The following is a 15,144-nucleotide window of genomic DNA, read 5'->3' as shown; positions in this document are numbered from 1 at the left end:
AGTCTTACTGTGTTGCCCAGGCTAGAGTACAATATTATAATCATAGCTCACTGCAACTTCAAATTCCTGTACTGAAGCGATCCTCCTGCCTCAGCCTCCCGAGTAGCTGGGACTATAGACACATGGCACTGTGTCCAGCTAACTTTTTTACTTTTTGTAGAGATGAGGTCTTTCTACATTGCCCATGTTGGTCTTGAACTGGCCTCAAGTGATCCTCCCACGTTGGCTTCCCAAAGTGCTGGGATTATAAGCATAAGCCACCATGCCCTGCCATCACCATATTTTTTAAGAAAGAGAAAATAATTTAAGAATAATTTTTCAATCCAGTGTCCCACATTAACCAAGTCATTACATGCTTTGATTAATGAATTCCTTTAGGAAAATTTTCAACCTTTTTTTTTTTTTTAATAAAAACAGGTAAAGAACACCTAGGCTTAAATTTGGCACTGTCTTCCTGTCATGTGGACCTTCATCAGACATCATCCTGTGTGAATGGAACCTGCAGCCACACTTTGGTGTACTACACCGCTGTAGCAGATTTTTCTCGAGATGGAGATAGAGTTACAAACATAGTAGTGCAACCTATAGTCAATGAGGATTTTGTGTGGAACAGCTACATTCCAGACAGCATCCAGGTTGACAAGTTACAAAAACATCTTTATAATTTAAGCTTTAAAAAATGTGTATATTTTATCACTACAACCTGTAAACTTTTCTTTTAAAAATTATTTGATAAATTATTTTAGTTTTTAAAAGATTCAATTTTCAATAACTATGATAACAATAATTAATTAAAAATTATTGAGATTGCTAACCAATTTATTATCTATCACTAAATAATAATTAATGGTAATATTTACCAAAAATATCTTTGCTTTTAAGATCAGAGTAAAGGATGTCCCAACTGCTTACTGCTATTCATTTACTGACCCACATATAATTACATTTGATGGCAGGTAATTTCCTGAAAGTTTTTTCTTTTAGTAGTTTTTGGTTTTTCTTGGTTTTGTTGCTTTATTTTAAACAGCATACTGTTTTATAATTTCTTAGTCCTAGTCACTGAAAAATTAGAAAGTAAGGCATGTATAGTCATTATTGGCTTGGTTCAAGTTACTAGTTTGTTTCTGTAGAATTTTTTGGACTCAAAATCTAGTCCCTAATAAAAAAAACTATGGATGAGTTATAAGGCTGAACTTGTAAAAATGAAGATTATTACAAAGACGGACAATCATTTTTACTGGACCATTTATTTATTTTTAATAATGATTAAATTATTTGATCTAGAGATATTTACTGAGTCGCATTTCTATAAGATAATAAAACAAACATTACGATGTAAGCAAAACGATTAAACTAACACATTAGAATTAATTCAAAAATGACTCCTAATATTTGACAAGAATACTCAGGGGAAAAACTATTATAACCGTCATGAATATCTGGTTATTTGCCTCTGGAACTTAAAGTAAAATGGGCAAAATGACCAAAAAGTAATCTAAGCTATCTTATTATTAGTATCTGCCTAGAAAGATCTAAACTCAGTTATAATGTTTTAAGGGATTCATGATTCTAAGATGTCTTTAAGGAAAATGATGAGAATACCTCATTTTGGACTCAAAATTTTCTTCATTATTCAAAGTAGTTGATATTTTTTAAATAAAAAAATTGTAATGTGATTAGTGTCAGTAAAATCATTCAATATAAGTGAATAGATGTAGAACCTATTCAATAAAAAATTATACTCCAGCTGTTTGAGCAAGAATTGAAAAGTTGGAGGAATTGATCCCACATGCAAGAATCCTTAATGGTTAAAGCTAAAGGCTTGGAAGTTTTGGTAGAAAAACCTCAAGAAAGCATAGTGATGAATTTAATACAACAATTCAATAAGATTGATTGTGCAACAACTAGGTGACAAGCCAAGTTCTAAGTACTGGGCATATGGCAGTGAACAAAATAGCTGACTTTTGATAAGGTGAGAAGAGATATAAACACACATAATAAATGACATATATGTTGCGTCTGAAGAAGGTGCACATTGTGAAGAAAACTAAATCAGAGGTGGCAAGAGAGGGCTGAAAGTAGGGGTTGCAATTTATATTAAAATAGCATGGTTATGGAAGGCCTTTAAATGAGGGTGACATTTGGACAAGTACTGGAAGAAGGTGAGGGAGATAGCCATGTGTATACACATATAGGAGAAGACCACTCAGCAAGCTTGCCCTGCTCAAGAGAGCCACTTGACTGACCAGAGTGGTGAAAGCGGAGAAAGAAGTAGCGGGGGAGATCAAGGTGTTTATCACTACTTTGTTTCATTCAGTGCATACGAATGAATGCTCATGATACATAAAGCTATTGGAAATCTAGATTTCTCATTCTAACATCTATATTTCTATATACGTATATATATACAGAGAGAGACTGACTATAAATAACTTCAATACATATTTTTGATTTATAACATACTAGTGTGATATTTTACACTAATTCTTAATGCAATTGCCTTTTGCGATTGATAGGGTGTATGATAATTTCAAGACTGGAACGTTTGTGCTTTATAAGAGTATGTCACGTGATTTTGAAGTCCATGTACGTCAATGGGACTGTGGAAGCCTTCAATATCCTGTGTCATGTAACTGCGGGTTTGTTGCCCAAGAAGAAGGTGATGTAGTTACTTTTGATATGTGCAGTGGTCAGCTTCATGAATCACAACCATATTTATTTGTAAAGAGCCAAGATGTAACCAGCAATATCAAGATAAGTGAATCTTACTTAGGAAGAAAAGTCACAGTATGTATGATTCTTTAATATTGAAAGTATTTTTCCTTTTCTCATTTTGGATAAACTTCTATTCATCTCTATTAAATTGGGAGCTATCATTTTTCAAAGTTAGTTTGTTGAAGAAAATATCATTTAGATTAAACTATGATCTTAGAATGAATACAGTTTTGTTTTTCTACCACATACAAATAGACACAACATAGTTTCAGCTGTCAAATCTAAACTGCCTTATTCAAAAGTTTTCTATGACAACTCTGTGCATTATTTATAAAAAATGTTTTTGACAGTGTCTACTAAATGGTATACTAGACAAAGATGATGGCAGACATAATTAAGAATAAAGATTCAGAAATAGCTAACCAACTTTTGAAATGAATACAGTATGGTACTACCTCAGGAATGCACTGGTAGACAAATGGAAGAGAATATAAAACTGACAAACAGACCCAAGATTATATATTCACTAATATTTTGTAAAGATAGTATTTCATATCTATGAGATAACTATATCTTAAGGTCATGGTCATCTTCCTCTCATCTTTCAAAAAAGTAAATTCCATGTAAATAAAATTTAAATTTAAATAAAAAGTATTAAAAATTTTTAAGTGTATGGTCTTATGACATTTAATGAAGTGAATAATAATTTTTTTTTTTTTTTTTGAGACAGAGTCTCACTCTGTTGCCCTCACTGGAGTGGAGTGCCGTGGCGTCAGCCTAGCTCACAGCAACCTCAAACTCCTGGGCTCAAGCGATCCTCCTGCCTCAGCCTCCCAAGTAGCTGGGACTACAGGCATGCGCCACCATGCCCAGCTAATTTTTTCTATATATTTTTAGTTGTCCAGATAATTTCTTTCTATTTTTTTTAGTAGAGACGAGGTCTTGCTCTTGCTTAGGCTGGTCTCGAACTCCTGAGCTCAAACAAGCCTCCTGAGCCTCCCAGAGTGCTAGAATTACAGGCGTGAGCTACTCAGCGCAGCCTGAATAATAGTTTTTGAACATAACATTATGTATTTGAATTCCATCATCAAAAATCAAAATGCAAATCAAAAATTGGGAAAATATTTGCTAAATCTAAAACATGTAGTCAATATAGAAAACACTCAGCTATCACTAATGCATAATCAGCATATCAATTAAAATGAGCAAATAATATAAAAAGGCATTCCACGAAAGAAATCAAATTGATAAATATGTCCAAAAGTACAAATAACCAACAAAAATACAAAAAATTTAACTTTATTAGTAATCAAATAAGTCAATATAGATCAAACATCTCTCATACAATATTAACAAGAGTACAGATAGTAGAAGTAGTTACAGTCTTTCCAGAGATCATATATGCTATATACATAACCCCTACCTACGTATGTTTAATTAGCAAGAAATTTAACTTCTGGAAATTTATTGTAATAAATTATTGAAGATGTGCATAGCCCTAATGATGTTTATTATGTCTCTCCTTAAAAGAAGGAAAGTTACAATTAGTGATCAATAAAAGGATTTAACCAAAACTTTAAATATAATGATACCACATAAGAGAACACTTTGTAGTCATGGAAATGATGGAGTAGGTGTGTATTTAGTGACAGGCAGAGATATGCATGAAATACAAAAGAGGTTTTCAAAGCATTTGCACCAAGATCTTAGCATCAGCTACTTCTGGTTGATTCAAATGTAAGGTTTATTTGTTTTTAAAACAATTTTCTGTAATGAACACATACCATTTTTGTAAAAAGAAAAAAAAGAGCTATTTTTAAATTTTAAAAAAATTGAAAGAGGAAAAAACCAGAAGAACAAACACAGTGGTGTATCTTCAGTAATTTTTAGAAAAGATCCACATATATAGTACATCCAAGTGGCTGGTCTGAGAGAGGTGATATTCCTGCGATGGAGAGAGGTACTTCACCTCTATTCTTTTTTAGTTCTAGTTTTAGTTCTTTGAGAAATCTCCATACTGTTTTCCATAGAGGTTGTACTAATTTACATTCCCATCAACAGTATATAAATGTTCCCTTTTCTCCACATCCTCACCAACACCTGATATTTTTTGTCTTTTTAATAAAGCCATTATGACTGGGGCAAGATATCTCATTGTGGTTTTGATTTTCAATTTCCTGATGATCAGTAATTTGGATCATTTTTTGATATGTCCATTGGCCATTTGTATGTCCTCTTTTGAAAAATGTCTGTGCCCACTTTTTAATGGGATTATTTGTGAGGTTTTTTGTTGAGTTGTTTGAATTCCTTGTAAATTCTGTATATCAGTCTCTTTCAAATGTATAGTTTGCAAATATTTTCTCCTATTCCGCAGGTTGTCTGTTCACTCTTGATTTAGTTTGTGGGGCAGGTGCTTTTTAGTTTAATTAAGTCTCATTTGTCTGTTTGTGTTTTCGTTGCCTTTGCTTTTCAGGTCTTAGTCATGAATTCTTTGCCTAGATCAATGTCCAGAAGAGTTTTCCCTAGGTTTTCTTCTAGTACTTTCATAGTTTCAGGTCTTACATTTAAGTCTTTAATCCATCTCGAGTTGATTTTTGTATATGGTAAAAGATAGGAGTCCAGTTTCTTTCCTCTGCATATGGCTATTCAATTTTCCCAGCACCGTTTAATGAAAAGGATGTCCTTTGCCCCATGTATGTTTTTGTTGACTTTGTCAAAGGTCAGTTGGCTGTAAATATGTGACTTTACTTCTCAGTTCTCTATTCTAGTCCATTGATCTATGTGTCTATTTTTGTAACAATACCATGCTGTTCAGTTTATTTTAAATTATTTAAATAAAGAGATTTCAAACAACATACCTCAATAAAAAATAAATATGGTAATCAAATTTCAAGCCAGCAAAATACAAAACCCCATTTCTTTGGCATAGAACATTAAAAGGAAATTTGTAATTTAAAAAGAATCAGTATTTTATTCTCTTTTTATGCTGAAAGAATATTTCCTATTTTTTAAATTATAGTTTTTTCTTTATCCAAATTGAATATTACATCAATATCTTTTATTTCTGTATTTCAGATTTGGTTTTCTTCTGGAGCATTCGTTCGTGCTGATCTTAGTGAATGGGGCATGAGTTTAACAATCAGAGCCCCTAGTTCAGATTATAGAAACACTTTGGGACTTTGTGGTACCTTTGATGGAAATCCAGAAAATGATTTCCATGACAAAAATGGGATCAAAATTGATCAAAATTTTAATAATTGTGTTGCTTTTATTAATGAATGGAGGTAAGAAACTATTTTTCACTTCTAATTGTATTAATATTAGACTTAAAATGGGTGATGACTCAATACTCTGCTTTTTTAACAACACATGATTAAGAAAAATGTTAATGTACAAATCACTATCCCTTTCTGTTTCCCATTGGGAAGGATTTTACCGGGAAAGAGCATGTTTGACACATTGCCAATTTCTCTGACATCGCCTGGGAAACTATCCTATTGTGGCTGCTCATCAGACACTGCTTTATGGTATCCACCTTCGAATCATCTGGACAGTGTTTTTCAGTCAGATATTGCTTCAGGTTGCAAAGACCTCAAACATGTCAGATTCTCTTCTTTGATACCAGAACTAGATGTCACCTCTGAATATATTAATCCAGACACTCTCGTCAGAGGGACAAACAAACATACATCTGGCGAAGAAAATAATTTGAGTTTATTTCCACAAGAACAGAAGCATGTAAACCTAACCAAACTGGACTTAAATTTACAAAAAAATGCTGGGAATAAAAAACAAGATGCACCTAAATACTTGCACACCGAGAAACATAGGCAGGATCAAGGAAGTCACAGCCGAGAAATGAGGTGGAATCAACAAAACAGAGGGAAACGGCAAAACTTTCATGACTTTGTTTCTTTGTTTGCATTCCAAAGTCTCAGCCAAACGGACTTAGAAGAGTTTACTTATTTTTTCCCCGAGGACCATGCTGAAGATGTCCACCAAGAGTTTGTCCCTTCGTGGCCCACACCCTCTGGCCTCACTGAACCCAACACCTTGGCACTCTGTCAGCAGACTCTAGCCAACTCCAGCATAGGAAGGCTCTGTCTCGCTTTTCTTGGCAAGAGACTAGACAGTGTTATAGATATGTGTGTGAAGGATGTTCTATCAAAAGATGATCTTAGCTGGGCAGAAGCAGGTGTGGCCCTTTTAGAAAATGAATGTGAAAAAAGAATTTTGGAAGAGGGGAAATATAACACAGAAGAATACGGCAAGTCAATTGAAGACATTCTGTTAGTATTAAAATGCCCCAATCTCTGCAGTGGCAACGGGCAGTGTATGGAATGGGGGTGTGCATGTTTCCCAGGCTTTAGTTCCCATGATTGCAGTGACGTATATGGTAAGTGACTACTCTCAAACTTTGATATTGCATATAATATGTGATTATGAAAATATCTTTGTTCTTTTTTACCTTCAGTATCTTAACAGGATTCATTCAGATTATACAGGGGAAAACCCCAAGTTATATTAATTAATACATTAATAATTTTCTAACAGCATTTCATCTCATCTTCTTAGAAGTAAAAGCTGAAGTATGCATAACAACCTATAAGACACAATGTGATCTGGTGCACAGTATCTCTCTAAACTCATCCCCTACTGCTGTCACCATGTCTCTCCACTCCAGCCACTTTGGTCTCTGTGCTGTTCCTTGAAAATGCCAGGTTCACTTTGACCTCAGGGCCTTTGCACACAACTGGTTTCTTTACCTGTACAGAATAATTGTTTACTTAGAACTCAAATTTAATATTTTTAAAACAGTGCGTCTATATTATTTTGCTAATTACACTAATTTGCTTACAATTCTTTCTCTCTGACCCATCTATGTGGTACAAACTATTTTGTCTCAATAGTTAGAGAAAGAAATTCTAAAAAGTTGGTTTGGTTCCTTTAACCAGCAAACCAGTAATTCCTGGTTTCCCTCCCACCATTACCATCCTGCCCTTTTCCATCTACAGCATTTTCCATTTTAGTAAATGAAAATTTCATTCCTCTAATTGCTCACATTAAAAACTTGTAGTCATTTTCGACTGTCCTTTTCCTCTCATGCCTCAAATTTAATCCATTAGCAGCAAATCCAGCTCCAGCTTCAAAGCATTTCATCTCTTTCCCTGCTGCAACCTTAGTCAAGCCATCATTATCTCTCACCTGGGTCATCATAGATTCTCTCAAAGCTTATTTTCCGTGCAGCAGCAGCTAAAGTGACCCCACTGAAATGTAAGTCAGATCATGCTCCTCTGCTTAAATCCCTTGAATGGCCTCCATCTCTTCCAGAGTAAAATCCACAATCCCTCCCATGGCTGGAAGACCCTAGATAATCTAAGGCTCCTCTCTCACTTAATTCACCTACCATCTCCCCTGCCCCCAGCTCACCGTGCTTCAGACACACTGGCTACTTTGCTGTCCCACAAAGGATCCAGGACTGTTCCTACCTCAGAACCTTTGCACCTACTGTACCTTCTCACTAGAGCAATCTTACACCATATATCTTTATCACTGACTTTCTTCACTTCTCTCTTCAAATGTCATATTACCAGAAAATCCTCCCATGATTATTCAAAATAGTTTTTCTCACAGAATCACATAGTCATTATCTCCTTTAAATATAGTTAATATACTTTCCCCCACATTTCTGAAAATACTTATGTAATACATAATATTTATTTTTTCATTTATTTTTTATCCTCCCATGCTAGAGTGTAAGTTACATGAAGGTGAGGACTTTGTTCATTACTTCATCTTCAGTACCTAGAATAACACCAGATACATAGAAACTGCTAAATAAACATTTGTTCAATGCGTGAAAGTATGAACTGAACTAACACGTTTTTTAAAATTTTTCATAAAGATACTTAGGGTTCTGAATACACATGACATGATTTTGTACCCTATTGCTAGTAAAGTTACAATACATTCACTTAGACTTTGCCATTATTTAGGCAAAGGACTTAATTACTTTTATACACTGCCTATATCCACATTGACAAACAGATTTTGCTGATATAGATAATGAAATTTTGAAATTATAATACATTGCATTACTTGCTACACTATTTTATTACAGAATTATTTTTCTTATAACTCATTTATATGGCGTAAACCAAATGTCAAAACCAAAATGTATTGTAGTAGTAATTTCTTAATACTTGTCCTTAGTTGTTATCAAATATTAAAATATTAATGAAACCTATGTATTTATGCATTGGTAGTATCTGTAATGATGTTTGTGTTGGTTTGATGATAGATACTTTTTAAAATACCAGATTACTTTTAAAATTCAGTGCTTTAATTAATGTAGTAAATAGTATTTTGGGTATACTTTGAAATATTATCAATATTTTATATATGCTTTTAATTTGGGCCTTGAAAATAATTAGTTTTTTTCTGAAATTAAAGAAAGTGTGTTCTACTTGTTATACTTTTTCCAAAGACAAAGCTCCTGAAATTACAGAGCTTGAGAATGCTGGATTCTGTGATGTTCAAAAATATAACTGTATGGTGGTGAGAGTGTTTGGTAAAGGCTTCAGAGAATCACCTTCGATTAAATGTGAAGTCACTAAACTGAAGGTATGTTAATTATAGCGTTGAGAAACAATAGAGTTTATGAGATATTCAGATTAATATTATCTTGGATTCATTTATTCTGTCAATTAGCAATATAATCCCAAATGATGTTATATCCACAGAGAGCTGAACAGGATGATTCAGTTACATAACCTTAAAGCTCCCCTATCTGTTAACTTTATTAAAGTATTTTATATAATATTTATTGAGGATTGCTATTTTCAGTCATTAATAAAAAACTAAGAAAATGTCAAGCTTGATATATGTAAGTTTTTGTATTTCTTGAAACAAAAAAACTTGAACTTGGAACTTGAATAACATGAAGACTCAGTATGTGTACATTTGTATGTGTGTGTAGCTGTTTGTGTCAGTTCTGCTTTTCTTTCTTTGTGGGCTTCATTTTCACATTTCATTATATACAGTTGACCCTTCAACAATACAGGTTTTACCTGCATGAATCTGCTTATATGTAGATTTTTTTCCACATATAAGTGGATAATACAGTATTTATGGGATGAGAAACCACATATATGGAGGGCTGACTTTTTGTATACCTGATTGACTGCAGGACTTGACTATGCACACATTTTGGTATACACAGGGGTCCTGGAACCAATTCCCATGTAAACCAAGATGATTTTACTGGCTTTCTTCAAGTGGTGAAAAAATGTCCATCAACAGCTCCATGTTTTGTGTCTTATAACTTGAGCCACTAGAGTCAGACTGGCCCCAAGTCCTCTTTGGTACAAAGATAAAGTACATAAGTAATTGAAGGATTGGCCCAGCTCAGGTCTACCGCTAGACCAGTCAAATATAGACAGGGAGGTTGGTCATATAAGAACATGAGAGGCCCTGCAGAAACCACGTAGATGAAGGGCAGTTCAAGTAGATGTAGAAGGTGGGGACTTTTGCCGGAGAAATGAGGGAGTTTCCTGGCAATCAATCTATTGTCTGTCAAACATAATACATGGCCAAGTGAATTTCCTTTTGCTACAAAGGTAATTACATAGTGATCCATTATATGTGGCCAATATTGGCAACCTCCAAGAAATGCATGATTCATTGGAAGCACTTTACGTCAAATTAAGATGTATACATCTTTTATTATTCTGAATAAAACTCATTCTCAATGTGGCTTTTGTTTTGTCATGACATATTCCATTATGCTAGGTGTATATTTCAAAATTTATGTTTTTATTATATGTAATTCACTAGCAAAATATTTCCATAATTTAACAGAGTTTAATTACTTTCTTATTACACCTTCAGTATAACAGCAGTAAATGGGTGCTTGCAGAACCCGTCTATGCACAGACTGTTTTTCAAAATAGCAGAACTGTTGATTGTCAGCTGCCCACTGATGTTCAGCAGTTTGATACTGTGGATCTGATGGGTGAGGAACCAATTGAGAAGTGGCAATTAAAGGTAAAGAACTGAAGTGATATCTTCATATTTATATAAAAAAGCACATGCTTATATTTAAAATTTCATAGTGAATTTATGAGGCTACATTTAGAGCAAATTATCTCATATTAAGAGAACTACATCTTACAATCTCTACAGGTATCTAATGATGGTTATAAGTTCAGTAATCCAAAAATAATGATCATATATGATGGTGCTTGTCAAGTTTGTGGTCTCAATGAAAATGATTCATGTACGATAAAGGTATGCATCTTTTCACTTATTGTCATATTTACATCATAGTTATTTTCATTTTCATTCTGTCCACATATTAATTACAGGTTTTTTCACCTTTGTATTAGAAAGACTAGTAGAGAAAGGCTTCCTCAAGTTTATATAAGGTAATTGAAATTGTTACTCTGTCTGTAACTCTTGTTGAAATGGTGAGGAAGAGGTTTCCACCTTTAACATTTCACACTGGCAGATTGTTTATTCCTAAAATAGCAAAAGAAGGGGTTTGGACTGAATTGTACACTCCTTCACTCCTCCACACATTATTTTTTAAGTAGTAATAATGATTTTCCCATAAGATATCTCTTCATGGTTACTTAGTCCTTTTTGTGGCAAATTACATGCATTTGGGTAGAATTTGTAACATGTGTAAGGCTAGCACTTTTAGGGGGAGTTTTATTCTGGCAACTAAATTCACGGGAGCATGCAATTAGCTGCCACTTGGATTACAGAACAACAGCACAGCCTGAGCTGAGTCCTCAGAGCCATACCCTCTTCTTAATCTATGTCCAGTCTACTGGATTTATTGATCAGGCTTTCTCAAGTGTGAACTGCGAATTTAACAGACACCGTGGATCTAATATCACCTGACTTTTCAAAACTGAACAGCATACAAATAATATTACATATGAAAATTGAAAAGTATTTATTTTTTCTAGGTCTTTTTAAAGTCTTTTTTCTTGAGATTACCCATAAAATCATGTTAATAATAAGTTTTTGAAGGGTGTAGGGAAAAATAATAAATTTTTGTTTTTGAGAAGTTGTTTGATTTTTATTTTTCCCAAAATATTTCATTTCCACGTATCCATATATACTTTTAAAATGTTGCTTTCAAGGTTGTTTTATCCTTTAAAGGCTATTTTGTTCTACTTTTTATGCAATGTTCTAAGTGTTATCAAAGGAGATTTTTATAAAATAAGCAAAGTTTTTATATCCTGAATAAAGTTTGGTCTTCTTCCCTTAAGAATGATTGCTACATTTTATGTTCTTTCTGTGGGTTTCGGCATCTCTTTAAACTCTTTTGTGTGATGATATACATTATCAAGTGTGGATAATATGCCATGGTTCTGGTCTAGTTTTCCTGTGTTCACAGGACATAGTGGACTGCTAGGAAAAGGAAAGATAAACATAAACTAATATTATTTTATAAGATGTGCAAGAAAAAATTCAATTTTATTTCTTTATAAATAAAGTACTGCCAGCATGAGTTCAACAGTGAAAAAGTAAAAAAGAAATGTTTTCTTCCATGTATTTTGTACAGATATACAACTTAAGTGTGTTTACCTAGTCCTTCCAAATTGATCAGTTCCATAAGCATTTACACGTACAGATAATAATTTGTTTTCTAATATGCATTTGTGATTATGAAGTATAAAATATTTCTTAATAAAAATAGATTTATAATATGGTTTCATTGGAATCATCAATACATATGCTACTATCCTTCTATGTACAATTTGTTATTTCTATACATTAACTATAGCTGTATCTTTCTTGATATTTTTGTTTTTAAAAAACTTCTATTAGGAAGATGTTTGCATTATCGATGGACTCTGCTACAGTGAAGGGGATAAAAATTCAACCAGCCCTTGTTTGATTTGTAGACCCAAAATTTCAAAATTTACTTGGTCATTTTTAGAAAGTAAGTTATTCTTTATTAATCCAAATATTTCTTATATGAGATATTTTTAAAGTGGTTTTAAGCCACAAATTACATAAACATGTTTAAGATGAATGAACTCTGTGTTTAATTTAGCATCTCTTGTAACTGTGTAATTCACTTTGCCAGAATGAAATATAAGAGAAAGATTTTATATATACATGTATGTAATTTCTGTGATTATACTGCAACAAGATGTGGGATATTTATTTCAATATTTGATAAGAAAAGAAAATATGAATTATTAATAGAAGAAATGGGAATTGTGAATTCAGTTACACATAATTTCCTATTTTTAGCCTTACCTCTGTTCAGTTTTGCAACAAGGCATTTAACCATTTAAGCGCCAAAGGCCATGGGTTCATTAGCTGTTAAATAAGGTATCTGGACTTGATAATCTATAAAGTGCCTTCCAGCACTACCATTCTATGATGTGGTGAGTATAATATTGGGTAGAGATAATTTAGGACAGTTTGTTCCACCAAAAAAAAATCCCAAATTATAGTCATGTACCATATAACTTCTTCACTTTCCTAAACACATCTATGTATGATTCCTTATGTGTGTCTAATTTCTTTTTCCTCATGGGGAGATCAGGCATTAGTAGATACAGTAGGACACAATTATTCCCTGGCCTTATGGAATTTTATCTAAGGGAGTCATAAAACTGTATTTGTTCAGTGCTCGGGATATCTTTATACATGTTATTGGAAGTGCAAATTTCATTACTGTGTTAGACTATTTTTTGGATGATTCATTGCTTTGGTACAAGACTCATGGAATATTGTGTGAAGACAATGGAAATTGGAGGAAAAATTTAGTGCAAGAGATAGGGTAAACACAATATAACTTCTGAATCAGTGCCTGTTTTTTAATTAGTGTGGTAATGAGTGATTTGTTATAGATTTATAGTGTTTAAGGACATAAGTGATCTTAAAAATATCATCTGTTTCAAATCCCTTGTAGGAGGATGAGGAAATTAAGATCAATAAATTAGGTTGTTTGTGTGAGGATATACAGGGGCGGAACCGGACCCAGAACCATGGTCTCTCGGCATCAGTATTTTGTCAATGCAAGAAGAGAGTTTGTGCCCAGTACAATGTAATGAGCCTACTCATTCCATCTGTTAAACCCGTAGGCTAGGACGGTGGACATTTAAAAATATAAGACGATATTAAAAAACATGTCTTAAATTGTTTCATGGGCATAAAAAGAATTCTGCCTGTCTTCTGAAATAGCCACTTTTCTAGTGTGTCAGCTTGGCCACTAGAAGGACCTCTGAGGAGTAGAACATGGGCATGATTAGTGGCCCCCAGTTATTACAAGTGGGGAGGCAAGTACAGTGCAGGGGGGCCCATGCAGTAATGGGTAGTAAGGGAGGAATAGAGAAACAGAGGAGTAGAGAGAGAAAGTGAGGCTGAAAGGAACAGAGTGCAAAGGAACGAGAATAAGAGAGAGCAAGCAGTGAGGTGGTCAACACCAAGAAGTAACCTAAGATGGGAGGAGCTGTATCCAGTGCGGGTAGTGCACATGTATTTATAGATTCTATGATGTATTCAAAGTGCTTTCATGGTCTCAGAGCAAAGCCTGAGGTCTTACACCTATCAGTTCCTTTTACATTTTCTAAGAATGGAATTGAATTTATTCAGAATGTCAGAAAAAAAAAAAAAAAGGAAGCAGTTAATAGAACTTTCAGTAGAGCTCAGTCTTTGTCAAAATGCCTGTCTCTGTGGGAGCTCTTAGAATCACACTTCTTTCCTTTTCTGCACAGGTACAGAGTTAAGTGTTTTCTCTGTTACAGACAACCAACCCCCAGTGATTCAAACATCACAAGACAAATTACAGACATTTTATGGGGAAAACTTTGAATACCAGTTCATGGCTTTTGATCCAGAAGGTTCTGATATCCGTTTTATGTTGGACTCTGGTCCTGAAGGAGCAAGTGTTTCCTCTGCAGGACTTTTTATGTGGAAAACAGAGTCAGAAACTCCCCAGCAATTCACTCTACACCTTAATGATGACTGTGGTGCAGAAACTAGAGTTACGATTGAGGTAATATTGGAGGACTTAAGTGTTACTCGATTCTTTAACAATTTTAGAAACTATATTTTAAATTTAAAATAAAAGTTCTATTCTTAATTGTTAAGAACAATGATGTTATTAAACGTTGCATGGAAAATTAAATTGCCAAAACTTTGACTATTCTTTGTAAGAATTTAAAACCTCAGAGAGAATCTCAAGCCCAGAAGCATGAATCTAAATTAATAATTTCTACATTGTTTCATTCCACACTTAACTGTGACAAGGATGAAGAATTCATTATTTCCACCTCCAAGAAAGATCTGTGATTAATCTAAGCTTGATAATTTTACCCTTTTCCTTCAGGTGAAAGAATCTCAGATGTTGAATTAAAAATCAAGATTATAAATATGAGTTGAAATAACTAACTGGCA

General features: G+C 33.7%; 1 protein-coding gene across 1 annotated transcript in view; it reads left to right on the top strand.

The window, feature by feature from the left end:
- Window positions 1–15,144, top strand: part of VWDE (von Willebrand factor D and EGF domains) — a 101,437-nt gene that overhangs the window by 52,599 nt on the left and 33,694 nt on the right. Inside the window, exons 7-16 of the mRNA XM_012638739.1 lie at window positions 379–635; window positions 883–956; window positions 2,517–2,787; window positions 5,791–5,999; window positions 6,144–7,111; window positions 9,203–9,339; window positions 10,606–10,761; window positions 10,900–11,004; window positions 12,559–12,673; window positions 14,493–14,743. Coding sequence (XP_012494193.1) covers window positions 379–635; window positions 883–956; window positions 2,517–2,787; window positions 5,791–5,999; window positions 6,144–7,111; window positions 9,203–9,339; window positions 10,606–10,761; window positions 10,900–11,004; window positions 12,559–12,673; window positions 14,493–14,743 — 2,543 coding nt within the window. The remainder of the gene's footprint in view (window positions 1–378; window positions 636–882; window positions 957–2,516; window positions 2,788–5,790; window positions 6,000–6,143; window positions 7,112–9,202; window positions 9,340–10,605; window positions 10,762–10,899; window positions 11,005–12,558; window positions 12,674–14,492; window positions 14,744–15,144) is intronic.

Source organism: Propithecus coquereli, unplaced genomic scaffold (genome assembly GCF_000956105.1).
Source record: "Propithecus coquereli isolate 6110/MARCELLA unplaced genomic scaffold, Pcoq_1.0 Scaffold133, whole genome shotgun sequence".
NCBI lineage: Eukaryota > Metazoa > Chordata > Mammalia > Primates > Indriidae > Propithecus > Propithecus coquereli.
Note: the sequence above shows the minus strand (reverse complement) of the source record. Positions and strands in the feature narration are given on the sequence as shown.